Raw genomic sequence first — 24099 nt, 5'->3', positions numbered from 1 at the left:
CGCATTCACTTTTGTGAGTCGTTATCATTTTAAATAATGGCATTCGCTAATGAACCTCTTTTACACCTGTGTGTTGGTGAGGTGAACAGTAGTGTTAAGATTAAAATCTGCCACCTTTCATACCTCTATGGAAAAATGTTTTTTCCAGGGAAGAAGTGACAGATTTTTTTTTTTTTTTTAAATGTCATGCCTCCTACAATTTGTATGTGTATATATATATATATATATATATATATATATATAAAGGCCACTTAAGTAGAAAGTTCTATAGATGTTGAAAATTACATCTTTTTTCATCAGCTCATGGTCGTTCTAAGTGAATTCACAGGTCAGTTCACCCAACAACTCATATTTTTTGTTATCAGAGAACACTGTTGGCCTGAATCACCCAATGATCCCAATTCATCCATCTGCAATAGCCTTTAAAAAGTGCTTAAGGAATGCCAAAGCGACCCCTCTACAAGTATTATTGCATTACATTTTAGCATGCCTTAAATGCTATGTAGCATGCCACAGGTGCTTTTGCAGTTCATGACTCAGCAACATTGTCTTCTAGTATTTCTTGATGGCTTCTCTGCTAGAGAAACCAGCATTGCTCTTTACATACCATCTAGATTCACTTCCACTGATGCAGCTGGAAGAATTTCAGAATGTGCGTGGCATTCTCTGCAATGGGTAGGGAGACCTTTTGTAACGTTCAAGGCAGGTGAGCAGATTTTGGAAATCGGTTGATTACGGAGTTCACAGTCTGCTACAGTATACATCATGTTATGACAAAACTAAAGTGACCTTTTTTTTTTTATCTGACATTTTACACTTCACTCCAACTCTGACATTTGATGGCACTATGGTTTCAGTGAAATATTGTTTTCTTTTTATAAAGAAATGTGAATACTCACCCATTGGTGCCAAATGTTTACTAAAATGTTGGTTAATATTTGGAAGAATTTTTACATCTTACATGGATATAGCCCCAAACACAGACCTTGACAGCTTAGACCCGACTACACAGCACATGTCATTTAATTTCACTTTTTATTATTCACAGTTACAATGGGTCATTTTAGCATTGGATTCATCACAGAAATGTTTCATCAAAGAGCAGTGTCCATGTATTTAGAAGGTGTAAAGATATTGTTGTCCAGATATTAAGATTTTACTTTTTTTTTAAATTATGTTATCTTATTTTCTAAAAACTAGGGCTAACATAACTAACTTTTAACTAGGTATGACCTGGTGAAAAGCTAGTTTTGCTCCGGTTGGGTGCCTCTGCTTCCATATTAGAGGTGGTTTGCTAAACCATAAATGAGTGTAAATGTAGGATGTGCAAGGGACCAATTCATCCTTGCAGAATGTAACCTGCACCACTTTCTTGAGATTCCAGTGAAGAGGGCCTTTAATTATTAGCAATTTGATTTGAGAATGAGAAACTGTTGTCTTAGGTTTCCTTCTTGAAACAGCTGCCTGATGAAGGATATACGTATATGGCCTGGTAGTTGCACAGTAGTGGGATAACATGCTTTCAGTCCCACTGTTATGGGGATGCCACCTTGTCTGTGCCTGGTCTGCTATACTGGTACATGATATAAACGGACATTATTCTTTTTTGCTAGACAGATGCATGTGCAAAATTTCATGGAGCTGCTGGAATACAGCACAATGTAAATACTGATTACATCATGGCCATGAAAAGCATGGCGTGTCTGTATCCAAGGTCTGTATCCCTTTTTTACAGTATTACAAGGGGAATGGGAAAAAGGTGACGAGCCAGATGATGAATTCAAAACTATATAGAAAGAAGTTATAGACAGCATAAAATTATTCTGGAAGGCTAAGTGTTCCGCCTGTAAACCTTAAAGGGTAAATTTACTTTTGTTACACAACACATTTTCAACATCCTTTCATGCTATCTATTACTGCTTTCTATATAGTTTTGAATTCATCAACTGGTTTACTTAATAAAGAAGTGGCAGTGGTGTCTGTTGAAACCTGTTGTGTTTGCTTTCCACCTTCTGACAAATTAGATATTTTAACTCCGGGCAAAGAAATAATCAGTTCCATAAAAGTCTATGTAGGTTTTTGAAGTGCCCATTGTGTCCATTTTGAAATGTTCAAATTTTGCTTGTTACCCTAGATGATGTACAGTTAATTATAGCTGTGGGCTGAAGGCTCATATAGACTTGTTAACACAGTCTACAGTTTCCCTTTGGTGACAAGCCAGATTTGAATGACCCCATTGGTACAGTGGATAATTGAAGAGCTAATACAAATACATGAGAGCAAGTGCAACAAAGTTCATTTCCTTTTTACAACGTTGAATATTTAGGCTTACTTTGTCACACTTTGATGTTTCAGTTGGTTTTTATGGCCATTCTCAGTCATATACAGTACATACTTGTTTTATTGTGGTTGATGTAATTACCGTATTCGTTCACATTGGGAATGCACACAATAAAGTCTAAAGTGACAAACTTTAAGCTGTATAACCACAGTAATATATAAAGCCTAATTGGGGCATCCTGAAAGCTTATTATCTTAAGTTAGCTAACAAAGAGTATTGCGTAAATTCCAAATTTTCTGTTGTATAGCCACATAATGCATAAAGATTTGATCATTTTTAATATAGAGTAGATGAGAGTCATGTTGGAAACCATTAATAGGGGATTAAACAAATCAAAGTTTTAATTAAATAGAATGATGTGCATCAATAACTATGTTAACAATCTACATGTTAATATTCTTAACATTAGATTTAAAATGGATTACTTTAAATTTGGAGGGAGAATGAGGACAAGTCTTTATTGGAGTATGTTTCACCTGTGTGACTTATTTATGATATTATATGTTATTTTAGAGGGCAGTTTCCAAAGCCTTACAGCATTTAAGCTGGGTATACACTAGTAGAAAGTTTATACAAAAATTCTTAGGAAAATGTGTACGAAAATCCTTTGAACATTCAAATGTCCTACAAAGGTAGTTCAAGATTTCATTTGTTTTTAACCTTCAGTTTTGGAATGAATAGACTTTACCAAACAAAAAAAACAAATGCACTGTTAGAAATGTGTACATTCGAGAAAACATTTCTATCCTGCTCTTTCAAATGTTCTCCTCGCTGTGGTCAAAAATAAACATTGATTTGACCCCACTTATGATTAGAGAAATGGACAATTGTTCTTACAAAGAAAATTGTAGAATGACATTTTACTAGTGCATACCCAACTTTGGACTGATTAGGTGTGTAAATGATTGTACAGCAGTGCATGCTACCGTAGTAGGACAGTAGCTTCATAGTGAACATCTGTTCATTTCCTGTTTGTATAAGGAGATACATTCACTTGAGTCATGTGTACATACTTTCACTTTTACTTTGCTCTGTAGAAAACCACTAGCACAAAGACTTTGACGTTTTAAACCTTGTTGGTTTTTTCTTTAGTAAACCTGGAACAACAATTATCCCTTTCTATTATTTTAGCCTGTCAAGCCATCTAAGCCTTATGCACCTATTTATTTCAGAATACCTGTGGGTTCCAGCCTTGTGACTCGATTAAAGATGTGTAAATAGATATCTGTTCTGTGTTACTTTTGCAGTCATTAGACTTTAATAACACATCAGAGATCTGCTTTATTTCTTTGTCACTGTTCATTTGGAATGAACAAACTGTCGTAATGCCTAGCTCTGTTAGCTCTCCATGCCTCCATGCCAAGGAGACATTAAAAACTGCAGGATATACAAAATCCTTAATTTATATTATTTGCAAAAGGCTTAATTCTTCCACTAGCTAAGACCCTAAAATGACTGTTTCAAAATCTCAACTACTGTGTTAACAGATAGAAACCTTACAAACTGAGTTTCTTATATCAAATAAACATTATCCATTATTTTGAAATAAGGGATTAAATGGTTATCAGAAAACATGGGCAAAACAATGTCTTAGCGGTGTTTATGTACCTGCACCTTGTGATCTCCATGTACCTGTGTTAGTCTTCAATAATCCCTGTGAAGTGGCTTGGATCCTACACCCAGATTTTAAATGGGTTGAGGTTAAGCCTCCTCCTCTTACTGATGCCCTGCGCTGTCATTCAGCTATCAAATGCCAGAACCTCTACTCCTTCCCTGAGGTTCTGAAAGTGGAAATGCTGAAGTGAATTGTTTTTACCTTAGAAACGTTTTAGGCCATTTTAGGCTTACTTTAAATTTATTTATCAGAAAATATTTATGCTACATCTCTAAATATCCCATTAGGTTGTACTACAAAACAACCATAGCAGACCAGATTATCCAAACTTTGTAGTACATGCTTCTGCAATGCAGGAATCCAAGGCAGGAGTTGTAATCAATATAGAGAGACCAATGAAGAACACACTGGTTGATTTACTAAAGCTAGGGAGTGCAAAATCTGGTGCAGCTCTGCATAGAAACCAATCAGCTTCCAGGTTTTATTGCCACAGCTTAAGACCCTTTTCACACTGGGGCACCTTTCAGGCATTTTAGCGCTAATAGTAGCGCATGTAGAGCGCCTGAAATGCGCCTCTCAAGCCACCCCAGTGTGAAAGCCTAATGCCGTGTACACATGGGCGGACTTTTCGACCAAACTGGTCCGACGGACCAAATCCGGCGGACAATCAGACCGTGTGTGGGCTCCATTGGACCTGCAGCTGACTTTTTTGGTCAAAAATCTGACGGACTTTAGATTTGGAACATGTTTCAAATTTGTCCGTCGGACTTGAGTCCAGTTGAAAAATCCGCTCGTCTGTATGATAGTCCGACAGACGAAAACCCACGCTAGGGCAGCTACTGGCTACTGGCTATCAACTTCCTTATTTTAGTCCGGTCGTACGTCATCACGTACAAATCCGTCGGACTTTGGTGTGATCGTGCGTAGGCAAGTCCGTTTGTTCAAAAGTCTGTTGGAAGTCTGTCGAAAGTCCGTCGGAAAGTCCATTGGACCAGTCCGGTCGAAAAGTCCGCCCGTGTGTACGTGGCTTTCACACTGGGGCGGTGTGCTTGCAGGACGGGAAAAAAAGTCCTGCAAGCAGCAACTTGGAGGCGGTGCGGGAGCAGAGTATACACCGCTCCCAAAACACCCTGCCTATTGAAATTAATGGGTAGCGCTGCCGAAGCGCCTGCAAAACGATTCGGCAGCGCCATAACACGGGCGCTTTTAACCCTTTGGCCGCTATCAGGGGTTAAAGTGGCCCACTAGCTGCCAAAAAGCGCCGCTATAACAGTGATAAAGCGCCACTAAAACTAGTGGCACTTCACTGATAACGCCGGCATTACCCCAATGTGAAAGGGGTCTAATTAAACAAGCTGAAGTTAGAAGCTGATTGGCTGCCATGCACAGCTGCACCAGATTTTGCACTTTCCAGTATTAGTAAATCAAGCCCACAATATTTAGACCATAGTGTTTATGTGGGGTGCTGTGGTGATAGCTTTGTAAGTGTGTCAGTGTTCCCTACCTTAAAGCGGTGCTCCACTCAAAAGGGGAAGCTCCGCTTATCTTCTGCCTCCCCCCCCCCCCGCTGCCACATTTGGCACCTTTTTTTGGGGGGGGGGGTACCTGGTTTTGATAGGTACCTGATTCCACTTCCAGTTGAGTTTGCTGTTGCAAACTCAGCTGGAGGTTCGGCCCCCTTCCTCTCTACCCCGCAGCCAGCCCAATTAGAGAGTGCAGCACGCTAGGGAACCTAAAGGGGAAGCTCCGCTTATCTTCTGCCTCCCCCCCCCCCCCGCTGCCACATTTGGCACCTTTTTTTGGGGGGGGGGTACCTGGTTTTGATAGGTACCTGATTCCACTTCCAGTTGAGTTTGCTGTTGTAAACTCAGCTGGAGGTTCGGCCCCCTTCCTCTCTACCCCGCAGCCAGCCCAATTAGAGAGTGCAGCACGCTAGGGAACCGGCTGTGAAGCTGCACAGCTTTACTGCCAGTTTTCCTAAGGAAGATGGTGGCGGCAGCACCCAATAGCCGGTTGAAAAATTGTCTCGAATGAAGACACTGCTGGATTCCTAATATTAAAAGTCAGCAGCTACAGTGTTTTTAGCTGCTAACTTTTATTTTTTTCTGCAGAAGCCTGGAGTTCCTCTTTAAATTCTTTATCTAATCATGGAATTCGGCAAATCGTTCCCTACCCTAGATATATACCCAGCTGTCAAATGTGGTGATATGTTTTCTAATTGCATACATAGATTGTGTCCCCATAATTTTGTCCAAAAAACATTTAATGTTTGAAGTTCTTGCAAACCCTATTGAATTGTTATCAGATTTTAGAAACCATAGCAAATGCTCAATGAACTATCTGCTTTTAGTAGTTATAGATGTATCAATCCATTGAAATATTTCTATCAATATTCTGATCAAATCTAGCAACTTTTCATTAATTTTTACTACCATTTTGATTCATTTCCACGAATTTTATATTTTATTGGATTAAATGTGAAAGCATTCAGATGTGTTGGATGATTCTGAGGTTTTCTAGTGGTCTATGGCTCAGTCAAATTAAGAGATGACATTCAGCCTATTATATATAAGATATTTAAACAGGTGCAGAAACCTGTGCTGTCGTAGTCATGTAAGATTAACTACTTCAATAAAGGGCATTTTCACCCCCTTCCCGCCCAAGCCAACATTCAGTTTTCAGCGCTGTTGCACTTTTAATGACAATTGTGCGGTCATGCAACACTGTACCCAAATTAATTTTTTCCCCACAAATAGAGCTTTCTTTTGGTGGTTTTTTTTTTTTTATTGCGCTATAAACAAAAGAACAGTGACAATTTTGAAAAAAACTAAATATTTTTTTCTTTTTGCTAATATAAATATCCCAATTTAAAAAAAAAAATAATAATAATTTTTTACTCAGTTTAGGCTGATATTTATTCTGCTACATATTTTTGGTAAAAAAATCGCAATAAGCGTATATTTATTGGTTTGCGCAAAAGTTATAACGTCTACAAAATAGGGGATAGATTTGTGGCATTTTTATTATTATTTTTTTTTTTTTTTTACTAGTAATGGCGATGATCTGCGATTTTTATCATGACTGCAATATTGCGGTGGACATATCGGACACTTTTGACACTATTTTGGGACCATTCACATTTATACAGCTATCAGTGCTATAAAAATGCACTGCTTTCTGTATAAATGTTCCTAGCAGGGAAGGGGTTAACACTAGGGGGCGATCAAGGGGTTAAATGTGTTATCTAGGGAGTCATTCTAACTGTAGTGGGGGGGACTCACAAGGGGAGGAGACCGATCGGTGTTCCTCTGTACTGGGAACACACGATCGGTCTCCTCTCCCCTGACAGGACGTGGATCTGTGTGTTTACACACACAGATCCATGTCCTGACTCTGTTACCGGCAATCACAATTGCACGCGCATCGGCTTCCGAGTGACGCGCCCCCCCCCCCCAGATGGCTGTGAAGCCCAGGACGTCATATGACACCTGTTCAGGATGGGACATTCCTCCTGCGGACGTCATTTGATTATGGGCGGGCAAGGAAGTGGTTAACAAGTGCAGGAACGATCAATTCTCCTGACATAAATGTTGAATGCCATTTCAACTTTGTACCTCAATGTGATAATTTTAGAGATTGATAGTGCTGTAATGCATTGTGAGCATTTCGCTGTATTTAAATGCAGCGTGTTCCATCTTCTATCCTTGCACATCATTGCAATACGTTGATGTGACCTGAGCCTGTTGGGACACAATGGAATTCATACCAACACGCATGAGGATTGATTTACTAAAGGCAAATAGGCTGTTCAGCTTGCAAGGGCATTTTACCCAGAGCTTAGTGAATGAGGTAAAGCTTTGCTGACTGCTATCATCCAGTCACGCGCAAGCAAAAATTCACTAATATAATATAATTCACTATAACAGCAGACCTTGTGAATAATTAACTGAAAACATCAGATACTGTAGTAGGAACTGTGAAAACTTTAACTACAGTAATTGATTTTTATAGTGTATAAATTGTGTTTTGTTTAAAATTGCTTCTTTAATTGTGTTTCCTAGCAACAGCATAATGTTTTTGTGTGATTATTATCTTATGTATAGATAATTATCTGCTAGTGTTGTGGTAAAAAATACTCACGGTAGCATAATAGAGCCATTATTTATTTAAAAGCTTCAAATGTGAGGCAGGATAAAATGGTGCCTTTGAATCTCAGCCAGGTTGGACCAGGTGTTATTGTTCCTTCCAAGTAAAGGACTGGATGTTGCCTCCAGCGCTTTTTCGACTTTTTTTGTTGATGACCAGGGGGGTTGGCAAAGATGATAAAAGTGACATTCATTGGCGAGGCATGGTGTAAACATGACTGAGTCGCTTATTCATAGAGGGCTAAATGGTGGAAATTGGTTGTGAGCTGCAGGAAAAAAAGAATGTATTATAGTGTGAGACGAGCAATTACGGTAGTAAATCACAAGATTATAGTTTCATGTTGATCACTGCAATGAGTGTTTACCTAAAATATGAAATAAAGTGGTATTAAACCCAACGTTTTTAGTTTCTCTTTTGTTTAACATTTAATTTAATATGTATTGCTACTTCATATCTTTAAAATGTTCTGAAACTGCGCCCTTAAAAAAATATTTCTGTCAGCTCTGGCTGATGACATCAGTCTCACATGCACAATTAACTCTTGGTGACTTCCTTGTGCATAAGCGAGATTGATATCACTAGGCCCAGCCATTGAAAGCCAGAGAGTGCGACCCCGCAAGGACGACCAGACAAAGATGGAAGCATTGGGAGCAGTGATAGCTCAGCGCTGGAAGGCCTTATTTCCCAGGTAAGTCTGCCATAAAGTCCTAATAGCTGTGCATGCTAACACATTATGGTATAAACCACCTGGGGCCCTTTAAAAAAAAAGAAATAACAAAAAAGTGGAGGAGTTAATACCACTGTAAACCAGCCTTAAAAAAAATTGTATTATGTAATAAAATGGAAGTGGGTTGGTAATATAGGTTCTGATCTTGATTAACATGTAGAGACTATTGTCAAGAGAATAAAATCTATCTGATATAGTGCTCTCATGGCCCACGGTGACTTTTGTGAAACTATAATAGCAATGCTAGCGCAAGGTTTCATGCAAGTACATGGCCAGGCTCATCTCTATCCTTCTTCAGTTGTGGCTGAGCTATGTTTTGAAATATAGTTCTAAAACTGAACTGATTACATGAATACGAAGGGAGCTTTGGGAAAAATCATGATTTTTTTTTTAGCATGGTTCTTTCCTATTAAAACATGCCTTTTTAGAGATACTTGCAAATAAAACACTATATTTTCCAAAAATATAAAATAAAAAGTCAAAAAGTTTTCCTGGGGAAACTGATTTTAATCTGCAAAAGAAAAAACAGTTGTAGATATTTGTTAGGGCTCATGTACACAAGACATTTTTACAGCTGCTGCTAGGGGCGTCTGTTGTTTTTTTTAACTGCCTCTAAACACCCCTCCATGTTAGCCTATGTGTCCATACACACATAAACTGTCAGAGGCATTTGGAGGCATAAGCGTTTAGGGGCAGTAGAAAAAAATGACAGCCTGTGCGTCCAGGAGCAGTAAAAACACTGTAACAAGCTGTTAGCCGCGTTTTGGTGTTTTTACATTATAGGGAGTGAAAAAAAGCCAAAAACCGCTAACGCCAAAAAGTGCCAATAAAACATTGCGTTTTAACGCTGCTTTTTCCTGGCAGCAGCACTGGCGTTTTTTAAACATCCTGTGTGCATGATCCCTAACTGTTGCATAACTATGAAAAATAAGTAAGCCCGCTCAGTGATATATTTGTTAGCAGTATTTTTGTGTAGTGTTCTGAAATTTATAGAAGTGCTAGTATTTCTTCAAAGTTTATAAAGCAAATCTATGACTACTAACACAAGATTTAAATTTTGCTACTAGATGTATATGACCTTATTAGCAGCTCAAGGAGAACATATCTTTTCCATAGCTAAGTGTGTAATTCATATGACTCTGGTATAACCTACATTTGTGTCAGGATCAGATCTACACTAATCTCCTTTAAGAATATAAGATTATGTAATTTTTATTGAATTTTCCTTGTTTGTGTCTGCTGAATATATCAGCAAGAAGTGACTTGTAAGCATTTATATTAAATTTTCTTTTACTTAAAAGTGTATGTATTCCAGTAATATATTTCATTAATATAGTGTATTGGGCACTTTTTTTGTCACCACTAAGAGTGCAACTAGATCTGTAAGGTATGTCCTTAAAATGGAACTACACTGCACCTGAGCACAACAAACTAAAAACAATATTTAATTAATTTTTAATATTCGAAGCAAGCTCCACCGTCCATCCATGTCATCCTGATTTATTTTTCTAAGAAATCACTTTGAAAAACAAACCCCCTAGCATTTCTGGCTTGAGGCCATCTTGAGTAAGGGCAGCTGATTCATGTAGCATTTACTTCCTGGAATCCATCTGCCCTTAGCTCATGGATTCATGGATGCAGGCAGGATGGTGTGCTTAGCTAAGGAAACCCCTCCTTCCTGGGATGTATGATGTTATTTACCTAGGCATGGAAACCAGGAAATAACTGAAGAATTGTAAAAAATAAGTGTAAAACAAGTAAATTATATATATATATATATATATATATATATATATATATATATATATATAAATAAATACTTTTCTTTTTACTATTGCTACCAGCATAAGGATTAAAAATAGTTGAATGTTGATTGAGATAGTGAAGTTCTACTTTAATTTACATAACCTGGCAAGTACAGTAGGTGACCGCGATATTGTGTCAATCTCGCCTTATTTCTCGGCGAGATTTGACACCTGCGAGCCCCGTCGCAGGAGCCAGCGCCGAGATGGCTCACTCATCGGGAAAGGAAAACTTTGTTTTCCTTCCGCGATGAGTGACAGGCAGTGCTGACAGCTGTCTGGTATGAATCCTGAGGTGGGAACACCGCGCCAAATTTTAAATGAAAAAAACGGCGTGGGTTCCCCCCCAGGATCATACCAGGCCCTTAGGTCTGGCATGGATTGTAAGGGGAACCCCCTATGCCGAAAAATCGGCGTGGGGGTCCCCCCCAAATCCATACCAGACCCTTATCCGAGCATGCAGCCTGGCCGGCCAGGAAAGGGGCTGGGGACGAGCGAGCGCCCCCCCCTCCTGAACCGTACCAGACCGCATGCCCTCAACATGGGGGGGGTGGGTGCCTTGGGGGAGGGGGCGCCCTGCGGGGCCCCCCCACCCCAAAGCACCTTGCCCCCATGTTGATGAGGACAAGGGCCTCTTCCCGACAACCCTGGCCGTTGGTTGTCGGGGTCTGCGGGCGGGGGGCTTATCGGAATGCGGGAGCCCCCTTTAATAAGGGGGCCCCCAGATCCCGGCCCCCCACCCTGTGTGAATGAGTATGGGGTACATGGTACCCCTACCCATTCACCTAGGGAAAAGTGTCAATATAAAAAAAACACAGTACACAGGTTATAAGAGTAATTTATTAGTCAGCTCCGGGATCTTCTTCCGACTTCGGGGGGTCTCCTTACGACTTCTCCCGGTGTTCGGCCTCTTCTCCTGGGCCCCGCCGCTATCTTCTTCCAGCTCTATTGCTAGCGAGGGGCCCGGTCTGCTGCCGCTGTCTTGTCGCCGCTGTCTCGCTGCTTCTTTTCTTCTTCTCTTCTTCCCTGATGTTGACACAACGCTCTCTCCGGCTTGAATGCTGTGTGCGAGCTGCGGAGCCATTTATATAGGCGGTGACACCGCCCCCTTACGACGTCATGGTCCCAGCATGCGCAGGGACTCTGGGGTCACGCCCCCTTATGACGCCAGAGTCCCTGCGCATGCTGGGACCATGACGTCCTAAGGGGGCGGGGTCACCGCCTATATAAATGGCCATGCAGCTCGCACACAGCATTTGAGCCGGAGAGAGCATCGTGTCAACATCGGGGAAGAAGAGAAGAAGAGAAGAAGAAAAGAAGCAGCGAGACAGCGGCGACACGACAGCGGCGACAAGACAGCGGCGGCGAGACAGCAGCAGCAGACCAGGCCCCTCGCTGGCAATAGAGCTGGAAGAAGATAGCGGCGGGGCCCGGGAGAAGAGGCCGAACACCGGGAGAAGTCGGAAGGAGACCCCCCAAAGTCGGAAGAAGATCCCGGAGCTGACTAATAAATTACTCTTATAACCTGTGTACTGTGTTTTTTTTTATATTGACACTTTTCCCTAGGTGAATGGGTAGGGGTACCATGTACCCCATACTCATTCACACAGGGTGGGGGGCCGGGATCTGGGGGCCCTCTTATTAAAGGGGGCTCCCGGATTCCGATAAGCCCCCCGCCCGCAGACCCCGACAACCAACGGCCAGGGTTGTCGGGAAGAGGCCCTTGTCCTCATCAACATGGGGACAAGGTGCTTTGGGGTGGGGGGGCCCCGCAGGGCCCCCCTCCCCCAAGGCACCCCCCCATGTTGAGGGCATGCGGTCTGGTACGGTTCAGGAGGGGGGGGCGCTCACTCGTCCCCAGCCCCTTTCCTGGCCGGCTGGGCTGCATGCTCGGATAAGGGTCTGGTATGGATTTGGGGGGGACCCCCACGCCGATTTTTCGGTGTAGGGGGTTCCCCTTACAATCCATGCCAGACCTAAGGGCCTGGTATGATCCTGGGGGGAACCCACGCCGTTTTTTTCATTTAAAATTTGGCGCGGTGTTCCCGCCTCAGGATTCATACCAGACAGCTGTCAGCACTGCCTGTCACTCATCGCGGAAGGAAAACAAAGTTTTCCTCTCCCGATGAGTGAGCCAGCACGACATGCACAGTACCCTGTCGTCGAGAACCAGAGCGATGGTATCGCGCTGGAAACACAATCTCGCGGTCAGGTACTGTACAACACCTTGTGGTGATAGGCAGTACATGGCAGTATTCAAATGATGCCTGCGGAGACCCCCTGGATCCTGGACCCAAGCTGTACATGGGGTCATCACTCTTGCTGACATCAAAATGAACCCCCCTCCTTGTACAGATTACATTAATTAGCATTGGGATGGGTAGCTAAATCTAGACTTGTACAAAAGTTGAGCCCTCATGTACAGATTAGGCTTACAATCCAAAGGTCCTCTCCATACGAATACAGGGATCTTTCTAAAGTGTAAGACAGGTACTTGTGCAAGCACCACAAGTTTCTGTACTTTAGCAAGTCCATACACATGAGATTTTTTATCATCATTTGATAGCAAGTTCTTTCAATTGACATCATAGTCAACAGAGTCTAAGTGTTAAGAGAAAATTATCAAAAGGTGCTATTTTTACAACTTTCAAAACAGCGAGCCTGAGCCAGCCACTCACGCCCCCTCCACAGTCCAACACTCCAGTGGGCACTGGAGGGGCAGAGTAGAGAGTCTGTGATTACCAGTCACCACACTCTGCTCTGTGAAGACCGGGAACTAAGCAATCAGCAGTCACGTGATTGCTTAATTCTCGGCCTTAGAGCTGGTGGGGAACAGCTGCAGCATCATACTTTTATCAATATTCCACACTTTTCCTTTAACTGATTGCCGACCAGTAGGCTGGGAACATAGTGCTTGTCCCAAGCCTACTCAAATTCATTTTCAGATGATTTTTTTTTATTTAGACACCTATTCTATGTGCTGAATTCCCCTAATTATTACTATTGGAATTAGCTTAAAGTTGAACTAGGCTAGTAGAAGTAGACTAGGCAAAACTTTTTTTCCATTTTGAATAGAGTAAGGGAGGGTCATAACTTCTTTATTTTTTACTTTTTTTGTCATCTGTGTCACATTGGGGACATTTACCTTTACTTCCTGTCCCATTGCTGTCACACACAGGAAATGAAAAGAAATTCCTGCAAATTAAGGGAATTCCTTTGGGGCCCCCCAGATCACCAGAACTAGTGCCCTTGTTGGAATATTTTCCCTCTATTACTGGGATTTTGGATTTTATTTTATTTTCACTTTTGATGATAATGGTAAACAGGGCAAATATGTTGGCTCTCCCTAAATGGGGAAAAGGCAGCAATATATAGATTGCAGTGCTGATTGAGCAGGAATTTACCAACAGGGTGGTTTAACAGAAGTCGCTTAATAGATCAATTTCTGTTCAACTACAGTGGCTACACAAGGAGTGAAATTTGGCTGGTCCCTGCTGAACTGGCTGAATTTTGATCCATGTATGGCCAGCTTAAGGAAAATCCTTTTTGCGGTATTATCTGTACTGCTAGAGGCTCACAATGACTATTATGAGATATTCATTTCTCTAGTCAATGAGACAATAGAAAGGTCCTTTGAGACCCTGTGCAGCACTGTTAAATAGTGTCTCTTTAATCATCCATGTCCTAGAAATAGCTTTCAAGTAGTTATTTTTTCTTAGTAAAGGTTTGTAGCACGATAAACGTAACTTAAATTGCTCAAAACATGCAGCTTCAAGCACTTGAAGGTAATGAGACTGAGTTACTAAAGGATTTGAGAATGTTCACACAATAAAATATGTAAAAACTCAATAATCCAACCATGTGATTAGAAAATCACCATTTACTTGTATCATCTGCATATGATTGGATAATCACAGTGGGTATTGTTGTGAACATTCTCAAGCCCTTTAGTAAATCAGCTCCCATTTGTTCCAAAACCTCTTTATTCATCTGTTTTGTCCTTTACCAGCCCTAGACAGATGTGCAAGGAGGGACGATAATCATTCTATTCCTTTCAGCCATCCCTTTTCCAGTATCCATTTTTGGCTGGTGGACCTGGTGGGAACTGTTACAAAAAAAAAAGAGAAAAAAAAAAGATCATCCAGCTGTTCAGATAAAATGGAATAGCGAAAACACAGATAAAATGCTTTGAGCTCATAAACCAAATTATTTTATGCATATACAGTTTGATAATAATTTTGATTTGACATTGTGAGCCCTAGTAAAACATACTTTGATTTGTTTATGTGCACTATACATGTATAACTCTATTACATCACGTTTTCAGTTGTTGTAGATAGTCTGCTGTGGATAGTCTGCATTCTTTTCGTATCTTGATTGCCTCAGTCATGGTCAAGTGAAGTGTTTGGAAATTTATGTGACAGCATGCTGCAGACTCGATGCAGGAGAATTTCATTTCAAGCCATCTGTGTATCCATGTTTTGCAGAGAACAGCTTTCTTGAACAGAATGACTGAATTTAAAGTTGAAGTGTAGTTTCGATGGTGTTATAAAATAATAATTGCATTTCCACACTGTAACGCAGAAGTGCCCAACCTCAGCTGACATTCAGATGTAACAAATGGCAGTTTAAATTATGTTGGTAAAAAGACTCATAAAAGCCTTTGTCAATTACATTACACAGCGCCAATTCTAAAATGTTTGACTACTCGCACGCCTGGGCACATTAGTAGAAACCTAGATAGTTGATCACTTGATCTTTGGTGAATGGAAGCATCAGAGTTTGAATTAGCTGATCTTCCCTGTCACCAAAAATCCTGATACCAAATACCTTCAAGTAACCAGAACTTCCGAAAGCCTTATCAGTTTTTCCACAGGAAGTGTTTATATTTTATCCCTTCTGTTACTATACAGTTTGAGTATATTATTTTAATACAATTTAAGAAATCAAACAACCTCACTTTGCCATAATTCTTATAGGAAACATATAATAAAACAAGTGTTTAAAAGACAACCATTGATTACTTGTTACAAAAGTGCTGTAGTCTATTTTTCATGAATTGTTTCTTATGGCTCTTTCACTCTGGCGGTAGTAAAAACAGGTGGCACTTTTACCACCCCCTGGTTGTCCACTGGAGTTCTAACATTACAGGCTGACAGGGATGTAAACATGCAGCAGCCATAATGCTTTGTTTTTTGTAAAATTGCTGTTTGGCAGTGTAAAAATAGTAAAAAAAAAAAAAAAGCATCAGGAGGTGGCCGTAGAGGTTGCTGCTATACTTCCTCCGAAAAACTTCCGCCACCTTCCACAGATCTCTTATTAACCACCTCAATACAGGGCACTTACACCCCCTTCCTGCCCAGACCAATTTTCAGCTCTCTCACAGTTTGAATGACAATTACTCAGTCATGCAACACTGTACATATATGAAACTTGTGTCCTTTTTTTCACACAAATAGAGCTTTCTTTTGGTGGTATTTAATCCACTAGTGGGTTTTTTATTTTTTGTGCTATAAATAAAAAAAGACCGTAAATTTTGTGAAAAAAAATGCTTTTTTCTTTGTTTCTGTCATAAAATGTTGCTAATTAGTAATTTTTCTTCATCAATTTTGGCCAAAATTTATACTGCTACATATTACATATCTTTGGTAAAAATAACCCAAATTAGTGTATATTATTTGGTCTTTGTGAAAGTTATAGAGTCTACAAACTATGGTGCCAATCACTGAAAATTGATCACATCTGATTAGGCCTTCAGTACATCAGGTGAATCTCATTTCTTGAGACACTAACAACTCAGGAAAGTACAAATACCCCCCAAATGACCCCTTTTTAGAAAGTAGACATTCCAAGGTATTAAGTAAGTAACATGGTGAGTTTTTTTAAGTTGTAATTTTTTCCCACAATTCTTTGCAAAATTTTTATTTTTAGTTTTATTTTTTACAAAATTGTCAAATTATCAGGTTATTTCACCCCAAAATACATTCTGATACTCTTCCCGAGTATGGCGATACCACTTGTGTGAGACTTTTACACAGCCTGGCCACATACAAAGGACCAACATTAAAGTAGCACCTTCAGGCGTTCCACGAGCATAAATGACACATCTCATTTCTCAACCACCTATTACATTTTTGAAGGCCCTGGAGCACAGGACAATGGAATTGCCCACAAAATGACCCCATTTTGGAAAGCAAACACCCCAACGTATAACCTATGAGGCATAATGAGTCTTTTGAACGGTTCATTTTTTTCCAGAAGTTTTTGGAAAATGTGGGAAAAAAATGAAAAAGCATTTTTTTTTTACAGAGTTGTCAATTTCTAAGATATTTCTAACACATAGCATGTATATAGCAAAAAGTACACCCCAAAATACATTCTGCTTTTCTTCCCGAGTATGGCGATACCACATGTGTGAGACTTTTACACAGCCTGGCCACATACAGAGGCCCAACATTGAAGTAGTACCTACAGGCGTTCTAGGAGCATAAATTACACATCTCATTTCATTCCTACCTATCACACTTTTGAAGGTCCTTGAGCACCAGGACTGTGGAATTACCCACAAAATGACCCCATTTTGGAAAGCAAACACCCCAACGTATATTCTATGAGGCATGGGCTGCAAATAGGTACTCGGGTACTCTGATGGGCTGGAGACAGGTACTTGGACAACTTGATGAGCTGCAGACAGGTACTCGGGTACACTGATGGGCTGGTGACAGGTACTCGGTTACTCTGATGGGCTGGGGACAGGTACTCGGGTACTCTGATGGCCTCGTGACAGGTACTCGGGTACTCTGATGGGCTACAGATAGGTACTCGGGTACTCTGATGGGCTACAGATAGGTACTCGGGTACTCTGATGGGCTGGTGACTGGTATTCGGGTGTTCTGAAGGGCGGTGACAGGTACTCGGTACTCATATGGACTGTGACAGGTACTCGGGCACTCATATGGACTGTGACAGGTACTCAGGTGCTCATATGGACTGTGACAGGTACTTGGGTACTCAGATGAACTGTGACAGGTACTCATATGGACTGTGACAGGTACTCGGGTACTCAGATGGACTGTGACAGGTACACAGGTACTTTGATGGGTGGTAACAGGTCCTCTTTTTTGGGGGGGCAATCAGTGTGATTGGTGTACACTGTAAGCGGTAAAGAGATGTTACCGCAATCTCCTCCTCACGCACGATCGGTGTGTGAGGAGGAGAACCTGGTCACATCTCGTTACCGCGGTTTGTTGACATTTAGTGATCGGCTGTGAAAGGATCACAGCCAATCACGTGGTAAACAGCTGCTGGCCAATGGCTGTTTACCAGCGTCGGTGATGAGCAGTGTTCCCGGGAACACGCTGCCACTGACGTGCACGTGCAGCGCGCTCAAGATCGCACGCAAGCGCCGTGCAAAGTGGGGCGGTACCACCTGTGATTGGCCGTGACGTCATCACGGCCGATCACGTGGTAAACAGCCATGCCCAATGGCTGTTCACCCCCCTCGGTGGCGAGCAGTGTCTCCATGACACGCCCACGATCGTGCACATTCCCTGTTTAAATGGAGGGCCGTCATATGACACCCTCCCAGAACAAGAGCCGCGCCGCCTGGCCATCATATGACGGACGGCGGGCGGCAATTGGTTAAAGGGCTGTAAACATTACTGCTTGTTTGAGGGAGCCCTTACTGTGATTTTCTGCTTTTTCTCCCTCACTTTTGTTTGTTTGGAATGAGCAGTGTACACTAGTTGTGGTCATGCACTGCTGCATACACACTACAAATCCCATAGTTCACAGTTTATAGCGAACGAAGGTAGCCACCCTCTAACAGGAAGTTGGATCATAGCAGCAAAAACAGACATTTAGGTATTTGGAGGTGGCTGAGAGCAAAGAAAGGCACTTATGTGAGTTAGGAATACATACTTGAATAGAAGGCTATCACAAGCAGCATCAAAGGATCTACATGTGACACCATGAAATTCATAATTCTTTTTACTACTGATCGCCCTTGTACGTCTGATGCTGAGTCTAAATTTCAGAAAACCCACTTAAAATTCTTTGCATGTGTGAAACAAATATTTTACAATTTGTCATGTATCTCAATAAAAACAACAAATGTATCATAATGATTTATAGCATGATCTGCACTATAGTTTGGCCATGCAATTGCCCTAGTTTGCCCTCCAAATAAATTGTCTTAAAAAATTATGCTATTTACAAGTATGAAATGTTAGGTATGCACAGTTTTGCTTCCTTGCAGCTTGGACATCAATCAGTATATCGCAGTCTATTGAGCTTATTTAGAGATGAGTTCCAGGCATGGATGTTTTTACATAGTTACATTGGTCCACCTTGTACCAATATAACTGTGCATATACCATGACTAGCAGATCCTTCTAGAAGCTGGAGATCACTGTAGTATGCACTACTACTACTACAGTGGTCTCCACCAGCTTCTGGGTCCTGTGCCAAGTGGCTGCCTTGCTGCATATTGAATACAAAAGGTCACTTGCTCACCACGTGTGCCATTTAGAGATCATATTGCATTCTGTCATTGAATGCAAAGCATTCTCTTACTGGACAAGGTGTGATTGTGATGTCACAACCTGGCCTCTTCACTTTAGCCAGGTAGAGAACGCTTTGCATTTATCAAGGAATGCAAAGCGATCTCTGATTGGTGCTTGTGCCGATTGGTGCTGTGACCTCCTCTGTTCACAGTGCAACAGGGCAGCGACTCAGCACAGGACCTGGAAGCTAATGGAGATCACTGTAGTAACAGTGCCCTACTACAGTAGTTGGCAGGCTGGATCATTGTTGCTATATAGAAATATCTATACCCGGAAGTCTTTAATAATTCTTTAAGAAATTATTTAAAATAATGTGAAAGGAGCTATTGTGTGATGTAACGTGAAATCAATCATAATCAATTTTTTTAACAATTTATACTGGCCATCCGACCCCCAGTTATATAAAAAAAAAGCAATTAAAGGAACAGTAATATTCTGTGTAGCTGGACAAATGCAGCTTGCTGTTCAGTGCATTTGACTTGCAGTCTAGAAATGTGAGATGCATTTAAGATGCCTGTGAGTTACTTCTGAGCTGCCTTTGCATTGACCTGGGGGAAAAAATCACTGTGTGTAGCAAACATTGCCATTATACAGAAACATTGTTGATTGCTGCTGATTGACCTGCAGCCATTAGTGACTGGTAGCCAATTATTACTTTTACAAGGAAGAAAAGAGGACAGAGCTTTTGTTGTATTTGTACCTTGTTACTCTGGAGAAGAATCATGTCCCGTCCTAGTGTCGCACAAAAAGTTCAAGGACAGACCGATGTCCTACCAACTATTTTACTTGGTGACATCTGCTCTACCTAATGGGATTAAATAATTGCATGTGTATCAGGCTAGTAAACAATGGCTTTTCTCTGGCTGCCCAACTAGGAAAAAACAGTATTTTGTTACACAGCATGTTTTATATGTTGCAATAACCTTCTATGCCAATTTTGAACCATTATGTTGAAGTGTTTTTGTAATTTTTACTGTGCAAAAGTATTACATTCTGAAATGGGAGAGCATGTGTGTGCTTGTGTCTTGGGGGGGGAAAGGAGGGTTAGTGACAATATATAAAACAGGAAAAAATGGCAACATTAAAACAAATATATTTCTTCATTAATACATAAATGATTTATGAGTGTCATTGGGAGCTAATGCGTATATTTCATTATTTCTTTTAGCTCTGCACTCCGGACTATGTCAACTGGATCATCGAGACCTTCCAAAGTTTGTCTGGTGTGCGGAGATGAGGCATCTGGATGCCACTATGGTGTGGTCACATGTGGAAGCTGCAAAGTCTTCTTTAAAAGAGCTGTGGAAGGTAAATGTTCAAGTGGGTGATTATATATTTTTTTACTATTTTCTGTGTTCTTGTTGTTTCACGTGTTCTTGAAGCATGCTGAGTGTTCATTGGTCTGCAGTAAAATGCATTGTCCAACACGACAGTGGCCCTATCATCCATTAAAAATGTATGAGAAGGGTGTGAATGCTTTTGTTGGTGTTCTAAATGCCTACTAGAGCTGCACGATTAATTGTTAAAAAATCACGATCTCGATTCAACCCCCCTCGTGATCTTAATTCGGCATTTCCTTGATTCATTCATGTAACAAGTGCAGAGCCATTCTTTGCTCACTCAGCTGTCAAAAAAAAAAAACGCAGATGTTTATCAACATTGTCAGCGCTGGGGGATAACTATATACAAAGTATCATTTGGTCCTCTTAGATCAAAGGAATGAACTTCGGTCTGTAAATGAGGTCAGTTTAACCACTTAAAGACTAAACCTTTTTCTGACATTTGTTGCTTACAAGTTAAAATCAGTATTTTTTGCTAGAAAATTACTTAGAACCTCCAAATATTATATATATATATATATATATATATATATATATATATATATATATTTTAGCAGAGACCCTAGAGAATAAAATGGCAGTTGTTGCAATGTTTTATGTCACACCGTATTTGCACAGTGGTCTTTCAAACGCAATTTTTTGGGAAAAAATACACTTCAATGAATTAAAAAAAAACTCAACAGTAAAGTTAGCTCAATTTTTTTCTAAAATGTAAAAAATTATGTTACACCGCGAGAATCGTGAGAGAATTGTGAGAGAATCGTAATCTTTATTCTAAGCAAAAAAATTGTGATTCTCATTTTAGCCAGAATCGTGCAGCTCTAATTCCTACCATGACATCCATTTTCTTCAATGATCATTTTTCACAGGACAGTTTTTACAAAAAAGTTTGCTTATTTATTTGGCTGTTAATTTTTATTGTAGTAACTAATAAAACAAATCAAAATAATTTTCATTTGAAAGGTTTTGGCTGAACTTTAGTTTACTTTTTTTCCTTTTTTTTTGTATGTTTTTTAATTTGTTTAGTATGTGTTTTCTACTATATGTACATGTATATAATCACTTTTTCACTAGTAAGCATCTAATACATTGCGAAAGATTTACAGGGCACTATGGCTTATCTAAAGGGGCAGCAGTAGCAGACAGCTGAGTTTGTCTGATTGGGATCATGCAATGGCATATTAATTTCTGTGTGCAAATTGTGGTTGGGTTATTAATCGCTTGCCGACAGCCCGTCATTGATTGATGGTGGCAGAATGGCACTCCTGCGCGAATCGTCGTAGGCGAGCACTTTAAGAAGTATAGGGCATGTGCGTACGCCCGCTGCGTGACGTAGGAGCCCGTGTGCAGTGCTGTCAGCTACCCGCGATTGCTCCTGAGAAGGAGAGAACGGAGATCTGTCAATAAACAGACAGATCTCCATTATGTCAGGGGTGAGGAGAGCGATCTGTGTTCCTACTGCTTAGGAACAACAATCGGTCTCCTCCCCCAGGCAGTCTCCCCCCCCCACAGTTAGAATCACTCTCTAGGACACACATTTAACCCCTCGATCGCCCCTAGTGTTAACCCCTTCCCTACCAGTGACATTTATGCAATAATCAATGGCTATATATAGCTCTGATCGCTGTATAAATTTCAATGGTCCCAAAATAGTGTGAAAAGTGTCCAATCTGTCCGCTGTAATGTCGCAGTCCCAATAAAAATCGCAGATGGCCGCCATCACTAGTAAAAAAATAAAAATGCCATAAATCTATTCCCTATTTTGTAGACGCTATAACTTTTGCACAAACCAATCAATATACGCTTATTGCAATTTTTTTAACCAAAAATATGTAGAATACATATCGGCCTAAACTGAGGAAGAAATTTGTTTTTTTATATATTTTTGGGGAATATTTATTATAGCAAAAAGTTAAAAATATTTCTTTTTCTTCAAAATACTCTGTCTTTTTTTGTTTATAGCGCAAAAAAAAACAAAAAATGCAGAGGTGATCAAATACCACCAAAAGAAAGCTCTACCGCGCAATTGTCAGTTAAAGCGATGCAGTGCCATATCGCAGAAAATGGCCCAGTCAGGAAGGGGGTAAATTCTTCCGGAGCTGAAGTGGTTAAGCTCTCCCTGAATGACGTGTACAGGATTTTCAAGCTACATCTACATGCAAAAAGAAAAACACAAAAACCAAATTTAAATATGCAATATTTCTTGTTCAAATATTTTATTAATCAAATGAATATGCAAGGAATAAAGTCACAAAATGGTTGTGTCAAGATAAAGGGGAGGAATAAAGTGCACAATAACACATCAAAACAACAGGGACGTGGCCCCAAAAGTGCAGATAAGTAGCAGTAGAGTTAAACATTTGAGAACATGGATACAACAGGTCATAAAATAATAAGTGCCATCATTAGTGCCCGGCAAAGTCATACAAATAAAAACGCTAGTGGCAGCCAACCCAGTTGTAGGTAAATAATATGCAATATTTCATATTTACTTGAAAAAATATTTTTAACATTTGATTTTTATTCCTGACCATAAAAACTAATTAAGATTAAATATAAAAAACCACTGCTCATTTAAATATTTATGTATACAAAATAATTAAAAAAACAAAAACACAAGACAGAAAATTAAATGATTCAGCGGTTTCACTTAAAATTAATCTATGGGCAAATCTCTCACATCAACCTGACAATTTTATACTAGAGGCATTAAATGGCCTCTTAACCATCATGTGATCTCCTGTCCAAGCAAGTCATTGGGAATGTGCAGCAGGGACTACCATAGTTGCCAACTGTCCCAGATTTCCCGGGACATTCCCGGGACTTACACTCCATTCACAAATTTTTTGTGTCCCGGGAAATGTCCCGAAAAATCCGGTTTTTGATTTTTGCCGCCGCCGCTAGAGGTCTGCGGCCGGCGGAGACATTGTCTCCGCCGGCCGCCATCTTGAAGAAGCTTGAAGACGGCTGGGGGGGGCTAGACGGAGCTCCTCCGACGCCGCCCGCCCTCCGCCCCGCCTCACTCCGCCTACCCCCGCCCCGCTGCCAGGAAAAGGGGCGGGGGTTTTGCCATGCATGCGGTATTCGCAAAGACCGGTGGACACCTCTGAGGTAGGGGAGGGGGGGCGCACGCCGCTGTGGGAATTTGTAAGGGGAGCTCCACTGGGGAACACCTGATGTGAGGGGGGGCTCCACTGGGGGACACCTGATGTGAGGGGGGCTCCACTGGGGGACACCTGATGTGAGGGGGGGCTCCACTGGGGGACACCTGATGTGAGGGGGGCTCCACTGGGGGACACCTGATGTGAGGGGGGGCTCCACTGGGGGACACCTGATGTGAGGGGGGGCTCCACTGGGGGACACCTGATGTGAGGGGGGCTCCACTGGGGGACACCTGATGTGAGGGGGGCTCTGCCGGGGACACCTGATGTGAGGGGGGGCTCTGCCGGGGACACCTGATGTGAGGGGGGGCTCCGCCGGGGACACCTGATGTGAGGGGGGGCTCCGCCGGGGACACCTGATGTGAGGGGGGGCTCTGCCGGGGACACCTGATGTGAGGGGGGG

At 41.2% G+C, this 24099-nt stretch overlaps 1 protein-coding gene across 4 annotated transcripts in view; it reads left to right on the top strand.

Annotated features, from left to right (window-relative positions):
- The window catches only part of NR3C2 (nuclear receptor subfamily 3 group C member 2), a 532006-nt gene that overhangs the window by 306792 nt on the left and 201115 nt on the right, over positions 1 to 24099 (top strand). For 3 of the 4 annotated variants that reach the window (XM_073604838.1, XM_073604864.1, XM_073604856.1), the window contains exon 3: positions 20364 to 20515. In XM_073604838.1, the coding sequence (XP_073460939.1) occupies positions 20364 to 20515 (152 nt within the window). The remainder of the gene's footprint in view (positions 1 to 20363; positions 20516 to 24099) is intronic. The other variant, XM_073604847.1, reaches the window with a different exon arrangement.

The sequence above is a fragment of the Aquarana catesbeiana genome, linkage group LG01, assembly GCF_042186555.1.
Source record: "Aquarana catesbeiana isolate 2022-GZ linkage group LG01, ASM4218655v1, whole genome shotgun sequence".
NCBI classification, from domain to species: Eukaryota; Metazoa; Chordata; class Amphibia; order Anura; family Ranidae; genus Aquarana; species Aquarana catesbeiana.
This window is presented reverse-complemented; position numbering and strand designations above follow the sequence as displayed.